This window comes from Anastrepha obliqua, chromosome 2 (genome assembly GCF_027943255.1).
Source record: "Anastrepha obliqua isolate idAnaObli1 chromosome 2, idAnaObli1_1.0, whole genome shotgun sequence".
Classification (NCBI taxonomy): Eukaryota; Metazoa; Arthropoda; class Insecta; order Diptera; family Tephritidae; genus Anastrepha; species Anastrepha obliqua.
The window spans coordinates 85,120,322-85,134,355 of record NC_072893.1 but is presented as its reverse complement, the minus strand read 5'-3'; the positions used below and the strand labels follow the sequence as shown (position 1 = coordinate 85,134,355).

Here is a 14,034-nt window from a genome sequence, read left to right as displayed (position 1 = left end):
TAATTTGTTGGTAGAGTAGAGTGAGCAGTGGCGGATTTAACGGCCAAAAAGTTATTAAATTATCGAATCTTCTCCACCTCCGATCAGATATTGTGAAGAAATAGACATGTGTTGAAACCACAAATACAAATGAAACTCACAAGCATCTTTACAAAAAAAACAAAAAAGAATCGTTACAACTTTTGCGCACTTATATGAACAATTTTCACAGAGCATTTACAAGAAAACTAATAAATGTGAATAAAATGATGAGCAAAACAAACAAAAAAGATGTGCAATTAATAAATGCAAAAGCGATGTAATAGTAGAAAAATTTATTTTTGAAAAGCTTTCAGAAACGCACTCCGAAATCTTAATTAGCTTCAGAACGAACTGCTTAAGCATTCTAAGCGTCCACTGTATCTTTTTAATATCTTTGTTCACGCTTTTCACTCATTTACTTCGTATGCAAACCTATGTTTGTAATTCTTAACTATTTCTGTTTTTTATTACATATACATACATAATTGCATGGAGTATAAAACTAAACCACAGTTGTCTTAAATTAATTGGCTTCGATTATAACTACTTTTTTTTAACTTATAATTACATGTAAGTATGTGTGTATTTATGTATGAATGTATGCTTGGTATATGGTAATGAATAATTTATACAAAATATAAATGCATAAATTTATTGAACACAGCTTCTTGGGGGTACTAGAATAGAACTTGTTGACAAATATTTATTGGTTGATTTCTTGATTGGCGTCTTGGTTACATAAATAGACATATATGTACATATGCGCACATTTGCGGCAGCTCACAAACAGCTTAAGCAAATACTTGACAAAGTCCAATTAGTCTAAACTTAAATGGCGTAACACAACTTAACTCGCGGTTATTCATAACGTCAACTTTCTGTTGACATTTGACAATTTCTTTCTTTCTTACAAGTTCTGCTTTGAACATTTTTTGTTGGCTTCGAATAAATTCTTTTGAGAAGTTATTTTCTCTAATTTTGAATTAATTTCAGTTACGTTAAGTTATGCCGGTTAAGCCCAGACTAATCGCCCCTTCAGCTGTTGCCAAAGTGGCTTTATTTATACTCGTATATATTCTGTACCTGTGCATATACGCCAAATTCTGTAAGTTTACTTGCTTATGTAGTTTTTATGTGGTAATAAAAATTATTTCGATTGGCAAATGCTACTTGATTATCTTGAAATTTTTGTACAAAAATACTAAACAGCCAAGACATTGTAACTGTTGTTGTGAAAGCAATTCTTCTCTTTCAATATCTTTGTCCCGCCCTCATACTCTCTTAAAAAGCTAGAAAAATACCTTTACTTCATTCTTCATAATTCTGCTCTCTCTCCATCTGCATGCATTATTTATCAACTATAGTTCATTCTATAATTCTTTAAATCGTATAGCTTATTTGTTGTTGTCATTAAAAAAGTTTGTTGGTTTTATCGACTATCGTCAATTAGGAACAAAACCGTGCCCTGGAATCTCAATGTAAGCGCGCGTACACTCGCGAATCATATCATCATTATTCAGCTCTTTCTCTCAGCTACGCGTTGCCACTGTAACGCATGCACCTCAATATTTCACCGTTTATCTCTCACGTGCGCGCTATTTCATTCATTCGCTATTCATTCTGCCATTGCTGCTTAATTTGAGCCTACATTGCGCATGTGATGTGGCTCCACAGTGTGTGTGTTCAGGGTAAGTGGTCGCGGCGTCAGACATACCTTGAATGCCTCCGGTGTAATGGTGGCACCCACATTACCTTTCAAGCTGGGCAATGGTTGACCTTCGGGTAGCGTTATATGGAAACAGTGCATAAATGAGGAGAAGAAGAGGAAGAGCTCCATGCGCGCCAACACATCGCCAAGACACATGCGACGACCTACACCGAAGGGTATGAAGTATTCGGGTTTGCGCACTTTACTTTCGGAGTCGAGGAAGCGACGTGGATTGAATTCTTCAGGCTTCTCCCAGAGGTTGGGATCCATATGCACGCTGTTGATAAGTGGGATGACATGTGAGCCGGCGGGGATTTTGTAACCATTCACTTCGACATCTCTGCAAAAGGAAAGCAAAAGGGGAAAATTCTTGATTAGTTAAGGAACAGCAATTTGCTTAGATTTTTTGTGTGGAATTGGAGGAATTATTAAAATCTAGCTGGCCGTGGTGCGATGTTGTTAGAAAAAAATGCGGTTGACAAGTTGTGATGCTGCAAAAGTAGAGCATTTCTAAAATTCAGCGGTTGCCGCAGGCAAGTGTGCGTGAGCGTAACAAACCGGCAGTAAGTACTGGGTTCAATACGCACCTCTCAATAAGTTTTTTTGTATAGCGTTCCGCACTCGGCATACAAAAAAGTAAGCCTACGCAGGCATTATTACTTCAAACTAATTTGCAGTAGAAGTTGGTGTAGAAACTTAGTTTGAACATTTTCTCAAGACAGGATATGAGCGTCAGTCTTTGTTGTTAAAATAGAATGTTCCCAGGAATCACTTGAGTAAATACTATTTTTAGAGACAACCAATTAATTGAGAGATACCATTATTGATAAGTTAAAAAAAAAAGTTGTTTGCTGAGCACAATCAACATATTTTCCATTCACACATATACATATAATCTCTATGCGCGCTTTACTAGAATTCAGAACATTTACTTAGCTCGATAGTCGCATGATTAAAATGCGATTCATGGAACTCTTAGGCGCAATTCAATTGCAACAAATGCCCGTCCGTGACAGCAAGTGAAGATCAGAAAACTCATACAAATAAACGCACACTAGCTCGTGTTTGGTATGTGTGTGTATGTGCTGCGCAATAGCTGATTTTTTGATTGCCACACACTCGGTATTCGCTTATCAGGTGCGAGTTGTGCCCCTCTCGAATTGGCAGCGCTGTCGAGCAGCTATACGGCAAACTCTGACGCGTACACCCATACCCATTTAAATTAATTTTTTACTAAACATATGTATTTTTTTGGTGTTTTTGATATGTAGCAACAAGTAACTGGCACGTTTCCAGCAGCTGGCTTGCCTACTGCGCCGATGTCAGCCGTGAACGCGGGCAAGTGCGCGAGCAACCCGTGTCGGATGGCAGTTGCAGCTTTTGTTCGCGCGCTGTTTGCACTGACGCCTCGCTGCGCTGCGGTCGCTGCTGCTGTTGCCGTGGCGCGCGTTACAAGTGCGTTTCGTTTTTAATCAGCAATACGCCGTGCGAAACTGGGCCAAACTACGCATCCCGCAGCAGTGAATGGCTCGCAGGCATGTCCAAATGTGTGCACACGTGTGTGTGTCTGATTGCATTGCATTTGGCGCGTAGATTGCGGCGTAGATTACATATTGACGCACGCAAGTGTCAAGCACTTTGTATGAAAGGATGCACCCGTCGATGGCAGTATGGGTGTGTGGGTGTGTGCGCGCGTTGCCCGCAAATACTTTGATGTGCACCGTATCAATTTGACGGTTGATTGCCGTGTGTGTAACAATGAAAAATACGTAGATAGCTACATAGAGCGTTGAACTCATGTATTAATGTGTTAATGCGGTGAGGCATTACAGATTTGTTCGGGGCAAAATCAAAATAAAAAATAAATATATAAAATAAAACTAAAGGATGCTAAGGTGTGCCTATAATTTAGTCAAGCCATTGTTTCCATTTTCGATTTATATTTTTAATTATTACTTAACACCCGCATCAATAAACATTCAAAAGGTTTTACATGTATCTATTGATTTACTAATTAAAGTTGTTTTAAATTATTTTTCGATTTAAAAATTATTTAAAATATTATCAGTTTGAAGTTAAAAAGTAAAACAAAACAAAAAAAAATATATGTATATATAAAATAAAATTTTATGTATAAGCAGTAATAATTTTTTACTTGAAATATAATTATAAAAAATCATATTACAAAATCAAGGCAAACAGCAGAGGCCATTGGCCTCTAAAAAATATTTCAAATCAAGGCATTATGGAATTACTTTTAATATTTTAAAAAAATCTTTAATAGGCAAACTAACTCATTCAACTAAGCTGCATACAAAATCAGGGTACTGGCTTAGACGTACATGAAAATCCGAAAATTTTTAAGAAATTCCCATATATAGCAAAGCAGTTGAAATATTTCTGATAACTATATGAATGAAATAGTATTCTGTTACGCCTTCTCCACTTTCCATGGATATACGAAAAGATACATACACACACATGCGAGTGAGCGAGTATGTGCGCATCTGTTTGTATGTCATTGTGCAATTGTTGGTATGTATTGTTGTTGCCGTTTCCCGTTTTTATGAATGAATGCACTGGCATGAATGAAAAATGGACGCGTCAGAGCGCACAATTTTCCGCCTGCCAAATAACATAGCATGCCACGATAATAATAACAACAACAGCAACAAAAAACATGTATGTACGTAGCACAACCGGTCATTACCGTAAATAAAATGACACAACAACAACGAGACTGCAATAGTCACTCAATCGCTTAACAATTACAAATTTTACACACTTCTATTAAAAACCATACACACATATGTACCTACATATGCACCTATGTATATAAGTATGGATATTTATGTCTCTACTCTAACTAAACCGCATAAATGCTCGTATCCAATATATTTGTTATGTGCACCCGTTTAGGCAGCAATGTCAAACAACAACAATGCCAACAACTTGTCTATCGATCGCATTTATCTCTGACATATGTACGAGTTTTTTTTTTCTTTTTTTTGTAGCCATTATAGCAACTTGTTTTGTCACTTAAGGGGATAGTTGGCGAACTTACCTTGTTGGCGAGTGAGTGGTCGCGAGTGGTACAATCGATGACCGGCGCATCGATTCCAAAATTGTCGATTCAGTCACTGGTAAAAATTGTAAATCCTCAATGGACGGCAGACGATGACGACCGACAACTTGATCGAGCTCCTCTTGTACGCGTCTCATCGCTTCAGGATTGCGCAGCATGAATACATTAATCCAGAGGAGAGTGGTTTTGATCGTTTCCATGCCCGCGGAGAAGAGATCTATTATGACTTGTACGATTTGTTCCTCTGTGTATGGTAGGTGTAGAAAAAACAAAACAAAACGAATGGATATTATTGGAAAATAAATCAAAAAGGTTGAGATCTAACAAATTACTAAAGGCCAATGAATTGCTTTTGTCATCTCTACTCAATTTATATAAATCAGTTTTAATAAATTTGCAGCTGCCACGAGCTACGGTACTCACCATGATCTTTGCCATCGAAAAGCTCCTCATCACGACCCTCGTCCTTTGCCTTCTCGATTTCAGCCAAATAGAAATCAACTAAATCGCGTATATTCGCGGGATCGTAAGTCTTTTTGTGTTCATCGATAACATCACGATAGAATTGTTGCATCTCCTCGCGATTCTTAGCGATTTTCGTTTTGGCAGTCAAAATCGAGGGGAAATACTGTACGGTGGGTATATAGTCGACAGTGTGTATTTCACCAAACAAACGCATTCCCTCTTCGATGAGGAAATTGAAACGACGGAATTTGGGATCATCAATAGAGAAACGTACGGACATCATAATATTGCAGATGACATTGCTAACGGCTACACTAATAGCGGGCGCCATATCCATGGGTTGACCTTCAGATACGCGTAAATTGTGAATGTATTCGTGTACTTCGTTCTGTAAAGGAATGCAAATCAAAGAAAAAAGAGAAATTAGCGAATTTTTGATAGCCATTATAGAAAGTACATACATCTGTGGAGTGAAATAAATTGTGAATATGTGTATAATAGATGGTGTTCTTTTAAGCGAAGGTAGGCGGAATCTATTTAAAGGCGAAGTGAAAAATGTGGAGCATGTGTGGATTGTGTGTGGAATGTATTTGTAAGTGATGATATGTAGAATGTATAATGTTTGAAAGCGAAATGAAAAATTTAGAACATATGTGGATAATATGTGGAATGTATTTGAAAGTTATAGCTTGCAGAACGTATTTTCACGTATATCTAATATATTTCAGTCTAACACTAGATTCCAAAACTAACACTGGCATGTGGAAGGCATAAGAGCCTTTGTGGAACGCATATGCACCTGTGTGGAAAGCGTGCTTTTTAAATTTTGCAAAAAATAGATACGAGTCTGATTGTATTCTAATCGAAGAAAAATTATTAAAATACACTATTTACATATATGCGTCTTCTTTGTGGATTTTATTGAAAGTCTAAGGAATTTAAGAAGTATCCTGGGAGTGGCAGAAATTTGTGGATCTTGTGAGCTTTGACAGATAGTATGTAGTGTACATATGGAATGATTTCTAATATTTTTTATTGTACTGCTTGCAGATAATCGCTTATAAGGCTTTACACACTTACCATTATACGCTTTTCCATTACATGTTTTCCATTGCCCATATAGGTCATGCCGAATTGACGAAGTTTTTCATGCAAAAAACGACGCTGATCCTTCCATAAATTGCCAGTACTATTGATAATGCCTAAAATGAGGAAAAAGCAAAAATTAAATTGGTAAATAGGTAAGTTTCAAAAAAGGCTAAGTTTTGTTTATAACTTTTTTAAACTGAATATAAAAATAAAAATACTTTCATAAAAACAAATATAAAAATTATTACTTAGTCACTCAAATCTCTCTTCACTTATTTCATTTGTAGTTTTATTAACAATTATCTGTGCCGTTATACAATAACAACCTTATTAAAAAGAAAAAAACCAATCTCGTTTGCTACACAAAACCAACCGATTTTCCTGTGTGGCGGTGAAATTTCAATTAAATGCCAACAAAAACTTTATCGGAGAGAAAATGGAATTTTTACGCTTCTCCCGGGATTTTTTTAAATTTAATTACATTATACAACAATAACAATTTGTTGCCAAACGAATTGCGGCAAAATAATGCCGCAAAGGATGCGAATAAAATGGAGAAGAGAAAATATTAAAAATTGTAAAGTACAAATGTAGAAATGTGCATGCATATATACATATGTATGTATGTGTATATGCAACTAATTAATTTTTGAAAATTTTTTCCACCACCATTATGGCAAAAATAATGCACGGATTATGTCTTGTAAGTGTTTACGACTTGGAACAAAACAAACAACTACAAACTCTCAGCACATTTTTACGCATCTCTGCAGTAATTGAGGTAGTCTTAAGGCGAGTGAGAAGTGATTAAATTTAAGCAAAACCAAATAACAAAAATAAATAAGTAGATAAAATATAGCATGACCACGCGAAGACAGCGGAATGATGAAACGGAACCGTTTCACAACAAATTCACAACAACTTGAAATGATCGACTCGGTTGTAACGCGTAAGGGCGCTGGCTGCTGTTGGCTGGCTGGCCTACTTAGTGCTACAGAAACACACATACGCGCGCACGCAAACAGTTGAAAGTAAAGGAAAGGAAATTTACACATTCGCGCACGCGATAAGACAGATTTGCGAATCGGATAAAAGTGTTAAAAAACCAATAAAAGAAATTACAAAAAAAAAAAAACTAAATAAATAAATCTGCAAATATTGCACAAGCAAAAATATTTAAGAGAAATGAGGAATGACAATAAATAATGCACTTGGTTGGTCAAGAAGTAAGAGCACCTGCGCCGTAAAATGTGAAAAAAGCAATTTGTATTGAAATCAAAACATTTCAATGCCCACTTAAGGCAACAAAACAAAGCGGAAGAAAGGGATATAAAAGTAAAATCATTTTAACAGCCGAAAAAAAAGAAAATATATGAATATAAATTGCGCGTAAAACGAAGCGTTAAGAAAACGTGATCGTGGCAATTGCAAAATAAAATTTGATAAATAAAAATCCCCCCAACAAAATATATTAAATTACAAAAAGTGCGCAAAACTGCAAAGCTTTCCAAAGCGCGCAAAATGTGTTTATTAAAATTTGAGTAAAAAAACGCGAAAAAGTTAAAAAAAATGTATTTACGTTATTTTATTTGCAGTTGTTTTTATTGTTTATTGTTTGCTAGTTTTGCATATATTTTTCGACTCCCACAGTTTGCCTGGTTCTTGGTTGTTTATAAATTGTTCATACTTTCGATTTCATAAACAATTTTCGCTCATATTTCAATAGGTATAAATTTCGGCGCTCTTTTGATTAATTAGTTGCGACAGAATGTTAACGCTTTTTTGCTAAAGTTTGTTTACATTTTTCATTACTTTTATTTTATTTTTTTTTTGTGTAATTTCATACGTTCAATTTCAATTCACGTTTAGGCATCGAACTTTTTTTGCTAATTTTGTATGTTTGTTGTTTTGGTTTTGTATGACGAAAAAAAATTTACTAATAAGTGAATTTTACCATTGATTGATATAGATTTAGTGAAAAAAATAAGTTTTTTTTTGGTATGATAGAAAAAAACGTATTTTGATTGTCGTTGGATCGAATTACGTAAAAACGTTTTTGGAAATTAATTGCGCTTCAAAATAATTGAAAAAGTGTTGAAGAATATGCTAAGTGACTTATGCGGAATAGAGAAGTGTATGCACTAAAAATTTTAACATGCAAATAAGCGCGAAAATACATTTAAATACTTAACTCAAATGATAGAAACAGAAAAAAATTGCTATATTAGATATGTTTTGAAAAAAATTATAATGTTAAAATGTATTGCAGTAACTAATTTTTTTTTGTGGTTACGCTTGAAGGATGCAAATTTATTTGTCTAATTTATAAGTCTCTCGTTTCAAGTTATTAAAATTTGATTTTTTTTTAACTGAAAAAAAAAAAAATTTTTTTTTACTTCAGCCGAAAGCCTATGTAATTACCGCGGTTTTTACTATTGGGTAGGGCAAACTTATTCTGTTCCGTCCTCTCTTCGCCAAAGTTACAAATTATTGAATATATGAGCTTTGTTAAAAAAAAAATTATAAATTAAATAAAAATTCTTTATAAACAATATTAGAACTAACCAACTTAGAATGCTAATAACACGCAAAAACAGGCTTCGATAAAATTTTTCCTCGACTTTCACTTAAATAACATTGAAAACTTTTGAAATTGGAACTTAAAAAATGTTGTAGTAATAAATGGATGCATAATAAAAGTTTAGAATTGAATTATTGAGTTTGTTTAGATGAATTGAATTTTATTTATATTCATTAAACTGAATTTAATTAATTTTGTTTTTTAACTTTTCACAATTTTTTTTACAAATCTTTTTACAATTTTTTTTCTTTCGAATTGAAAATCTATAAGCTAATATGTACCTATTATTGCATTTTGTAAATTTCCGTTAATTCTTCGAACTACAATATTATTAGAATTTTTGAATATCTAGAATGTTTCATAGTTTTTAATTAATTTCTATATGCGGTTTATTTTTTCTAATATTTTATATTGCCTCTGCAGCTTTGCTCCTATGTTTTTTTTTAACTTTTCGTCACATTCCGATTTGAATTCTTGCAAAGCTTGAATAAAATTCTTATTATAAATAAGCCTAAACAAAATTCTAATCTCTACTTCACATATTAAAGTTTTTCTTTAAAATTACTTTTCAACTATTTACAGCGCCTTCGAGAAAGCTTTGTGCATAATTAGTAGTTACTCACCAAATCCGTTAAGTGTTTGCATGAACGGCGTATCCGGTCTGCCGGTGAACTCCTCACGCCTAAAACATTCACGTATCATTTTATAATCACTCATCACTACGGTTAATTGATTGCCCAGTCGCGTTGAGAACAGCGAACCATATTGCTTGGCCAACTCCATGAAGCGTGTATGCTTCTCATTGCCCATGAAGAAGAGATAGCCAATAACGGGGAAGCCCCACGGACCCGGCGGTAACTTGCGTAGCTCAAAATAGGCATCTAGCAGCCTTTGCAGGAAGCAAATCACCACAAGTACCGCGAGAAAGACGAACATCAGATGCTGCACATCATTGCTTGTGCATTGTCGCGTTATCAATTTTATAAAATATGATCCTGCAAACATTTTGGCAGTATTTGGAATTTTTTGGATGAGTTTTTTTTTGAGTTATTTGGTATAAAACCTGCAGTCTATTTTTCAGTTATTTATACACACTGTACAGTTGAAATTTTTATGAAAAATTGTTTTATTTGCACATTTAAATTTTTAACATATTTTTTTTGTATGGTTTATTTAATAATTTGATGCATATTTTTTATTCACTTTATTTGTAATATATTGAAAGTGATGCGCGCTTAAATAATTTTTATTTTCTTTAATTTGAACAATTAATTTTTGAACTCTCACCAACGCCGAGTTTAGACGACTTCGCGTTGTGCGTTAATAGATTTCGACTAATGGCCCATACGTATGTCCTTGCTACTTTTATAACCGTCAGAGCTCACAGCCGACCACACGAACAAACGAACGAGCGATCAACGATGTGATGTTGAACGCTCTACGATCGTGTTAAGTGTTTGAGCCAGTCAAAATCAATCTTGCCGAAGCGCTAGCCAAACTAAAGCAAAGCAAAGCGAAACGAAGGTGCAAAGCGCACCACGCCGCAAATCGAAACGAACGCACAGCTAAAACCGAAGGCAATACAACATCAGTTGTGTTGTCACCCCCGCCACCACTGCTGTTATTGCTGCAGCTGCTGCTGCTGCTGCTCACTCCAGTGACTGAGTGGCTGAGTGCAGCGAGCAAAGATCGAGCAACAAACACTAGCGCACAATTAGCTAAGCTCACATCACAACCAGTTCAAACTACAAAAAAAAAACAAATAAAAAGAGCTTATGTTGACTAAGCGGCAAACCTACAAGCCCTCGACCCTCGTTATCTGCTGTACATATGTGCATACATATGTATTCACTCAGTTGGTTGGTTTGAGCGCCAATCAAAGCTTTGGCTGTTGGTGCGATCATCGTGCGCGCGCTTACTTTATTCTCGTTGCAAACGCTTTGGCTGGTGGGAAGTTAGGTAGCGATTTAAGCCGGCTTTTTATTAGCTCAGAATTTTTTCATCGAATTTGAGTGAGTTCGCTTCATACTTCGGTACAACACGTTCGAGTGTTTGCGTTGAGTTATTTTGAACTTACTGCCTTTCATTGAGTGAAACCTTTCACACACTCACACTACAGATAGCATGACTCTCTGGCTATTTTATAACAAACTATTACTCAAGATCAGTTTCTCAGCACATTGGCGGCTCTCTGTTTATATTTTGCAAAGCTTGTATGCTTGCGCTCTTCCTTATCTCTATTATCAATTTGTTTGATGGTTTGAACGCATGTGGGTGTTATCAGTTAGCCAGGTGTAACGGTGTTATTGAGTTGGTATGTTTGCTTCAAGCGCTTTGTGCAGATGCAACATGTTTGTGAATTGTTTGATGACAAGTTCATTATGAGCTTAAAAAGAGTGCATCAATAGTGTCCATAAAAGAAACAAATTTGTATAAGTTGACCTTTCGACGTGCGGAAATATATGCATGGCTTCTTGGAATGCAATCTTCCGATATATAAAAGTTCTTATCATAAGTATTTTTGTAGTAAATACTAAACGAGGTGCAGTTATGCGGAAGTGCCACGCTGCTGGTACTTACCTATATATATGTGTATGTATGTATCTGTGTATTTACTTGCGATATTTCAGACAGCTGCATCTACCTATCGCCTAGCGCTGCAGCAAAACACAAAGGCAAAATTAAAACTGTTTCATCAAAAAGTCTGCGTCGACTAAGCGCTAAAACAAATTGACGACAATTTGCATTTCAGGTCAATGGCATAGCCTTCATTAAAAAATATAACGAATAAAGAGCAGCGAAACATTTGCAAATAAAAATTCCAAAAAAAGAAGTGTATAATTAAAATAATAACAAATCGTTGACTCTAAAATCTTGTCATAGGCAAAGCGGTGGGTTTAATAAATTTTTCGGCGCTTTAGCGAAATACATATACAAACATACATATGGAAATGCACGTTTTTTCGATTGTTTAGCTAAATTTGCCCTTTTTCCAGCTTCTTATTAATTTTATGAACGCAGCTCAAAAGCTGTGATGTAAATCAAAGGAAAAACTTGTTTATGAATAAATAAACAAAGCCGCTCACACGTTTGTACATATGCATGCAGATACGGATGCCTCATCCATACTTATTGTCAAAGTTACATAACTAAAGCCTTTAAAAGCGCTTATACTTGCTGACTGATACAAATTTATTAACAAAGCAAAGATAGGCGATATTTTTTGAAATGGACTTCGTAGTTTGTTTTGTGGAAGACTGCATTTATATACATATGAATTAAAGGGTGCGCCATTGGTTTATTTCTTTTTCAAAAAAATTATAAAAATAACCGTGGATATTTTTCGATGATTTTATTTTGTATTTATTGTACATTATAAAGAGTGCGCCATTGGTTTATTTCTTTATTTTTTTTAAATAATTTTATTAATATTATTCGATGATTTTATTTTGTTTTATATTATATTTTTACATTTTTCGATGATTTTATTTTGAATTTACACTGTAAAAGGTGAGCCATTGGTTTATTTCTTTAAAAAAATAAAAAAAATAACGTTGATTATTATTCGAAGATTTTATTTTGTATTGTATTTTATTTTTACATTTTTCGACGATTTTGTTTCGTATTTAAATTATCTTTTTTTAATTAAAAAAAATTACGGTGAATATTTTTTGATGATTTTATTTTGTATTTATATATTAGAGGGTTCGCCATTGGTTTATTTCTTATTGAAAATGTTGGAAAACATAACGTTCAGTATTTTGCAATGATTTTGCTTTATAAGTATACCAAAATTATAGAAGTTTCCCTTCGGCAGGTAATTCCAACCTACGGGGTATTTCTGTCATGAAGAAATTCCTCATAAAAAAAAAACCATCACCAATTATATATATAATTAATTAAAAAAAGTTAATCAACAACTTTGATTATGAATAACTTTTTTACTAACCAAAAAAAATTATTTTTAGTGATGAAAATCTTTGATTTGAGCTTTAAGCGCTCCATTGCGTTATGTTTGTATACTGCAGCTGTTTTGTTCACAATTGTCAAATACGATTGACGTACGATGCCATTGACAAAAATTGTAAATTTGGCTACCTCCTGCAATATCCTTCCCTGTAAAACTTTATTTGCAGTCATCGATAACAACGAACAGTAACATAAAACTAAAGTGCGCCAAATTTGAGAAGTACTTTAATGTTAAATACTTCAATCGTTCCTGACTTGTTGGCGCAACACAGATTTCAAGCTGAGTCCGTGAAAATAAATTTGCAATTCATCATCATCATCGGTTCCTGTTTCTCCCACTGGAGCATAGGGCGTCAGTAAAACACCTCCATCTGGTTCTGTTTTTTGCAAGAAACTTGAGTTCGTTCCAAATTCTTCCTTACGTTTCAACTTCCTTCTGAACCGTTCTCTTCCAAGATATTTTTGGATGGCCAACCTAGCGAACACCTTGTGGACTCCAATCCAGTGCTTGAAGACAGATTTCATTTGCGTCTTTGCTAAGCGTATGCCCAATTCACCTCCACTTTCACAGTTTTACCATGTTAGCTACCGGCTGAATTTTACACCTCTCATATAGATAGTCTCTAATTATAATGTTGAGCCACCAGATCTTCAATATCCTGCAAATACATCTGTTGACACAGCTTTAAATTTTGTTTTCAATCCAGTTGTTTGTGAGTAACATTTCCGATCTATACAAGAGTGCCGATAGAGTAGAAGAGTACATTTGACCTAAAAATCCGCAGTTTTGTGCTAAGGTTGCTCGACGACTAAATGGATCGGAACTGTGCATTAGACCGGAGTGAAATACGTAAATTTTTTCAAATCATATCGTAATAGCAGGGAAAAGTTGCTACATATCAATACAAATTTAGGAAAAAAAAGAAATTTCAAATCGGTTAATATCTTCCGTTCGCGCATTGCATTTAAAATTTACAAATTTTATCCCAAATCTAGCTGATTTACGAAAACTTGTAGAAGTGGTAAATGATTAAAGATCGAGCTCCCTTTTTATACATAGCACTTTCAGCATTGAGTAGTAGATTTTTAATTTACTAATCTATCCATTTCTGTGGT

The 14,034-nt window shown here is 34.6% G+C and overlaps 1 protein-coding gene across 1 annotated transcript; it reads right to left on the bottom strand.

Moving 5' to 3' along the window:
* Positions 1–835: 835 nt before the first annotated feature.
* LOC129237536 (cytochrome P450 18a1) lies at positions 836–10,264 on the bottom strand. The gene is made up of 5 exons (XM_054872343.1): positions 9,573–10,264; positions 6,360–6,481; positions 5,238–5,667; positions 4,794–5,058; positions 836–2,069 (listed from the first exon to the last, which is right to left on the bottom strand). The coding sequence occupies exons 1-5, from the start codon at positions 9,952–9,954 to the stop codon at positions 1,655–1,657; spliced, it is 1,614 nt and encodes a 537-aa protein (XP_054728318.1). The 5' UTR covers positions 9,955–10,264; the 3' UTR covers positions 836–1,654.
* Positions 10,265–14,034: the final 3,770 nt, after the last annotated feature.

Coding starts and splice junctions, on each gene's coding strand:
- LOC129237536 (XM_054872343.1), bottom strand. CDS start 9,954: ATGTTTGCAGGATCATATTTTATAAAATTGATAACGCGACAATGCACA. Junction 6,482..9,572: donor GCAAACACTTAACGGATTTG/GTGAGTAACTAC, acceptor TCCTCATTTTAG/GCATTATCAATAGTACTGGC. Junction 2,070..4,793: donor ACCACTCACTCGCCAACAAG/GTAAGTTCGCCA, acceptor TTCCTTTTGCAG/AGATGTCGAAGTGAATGGTT.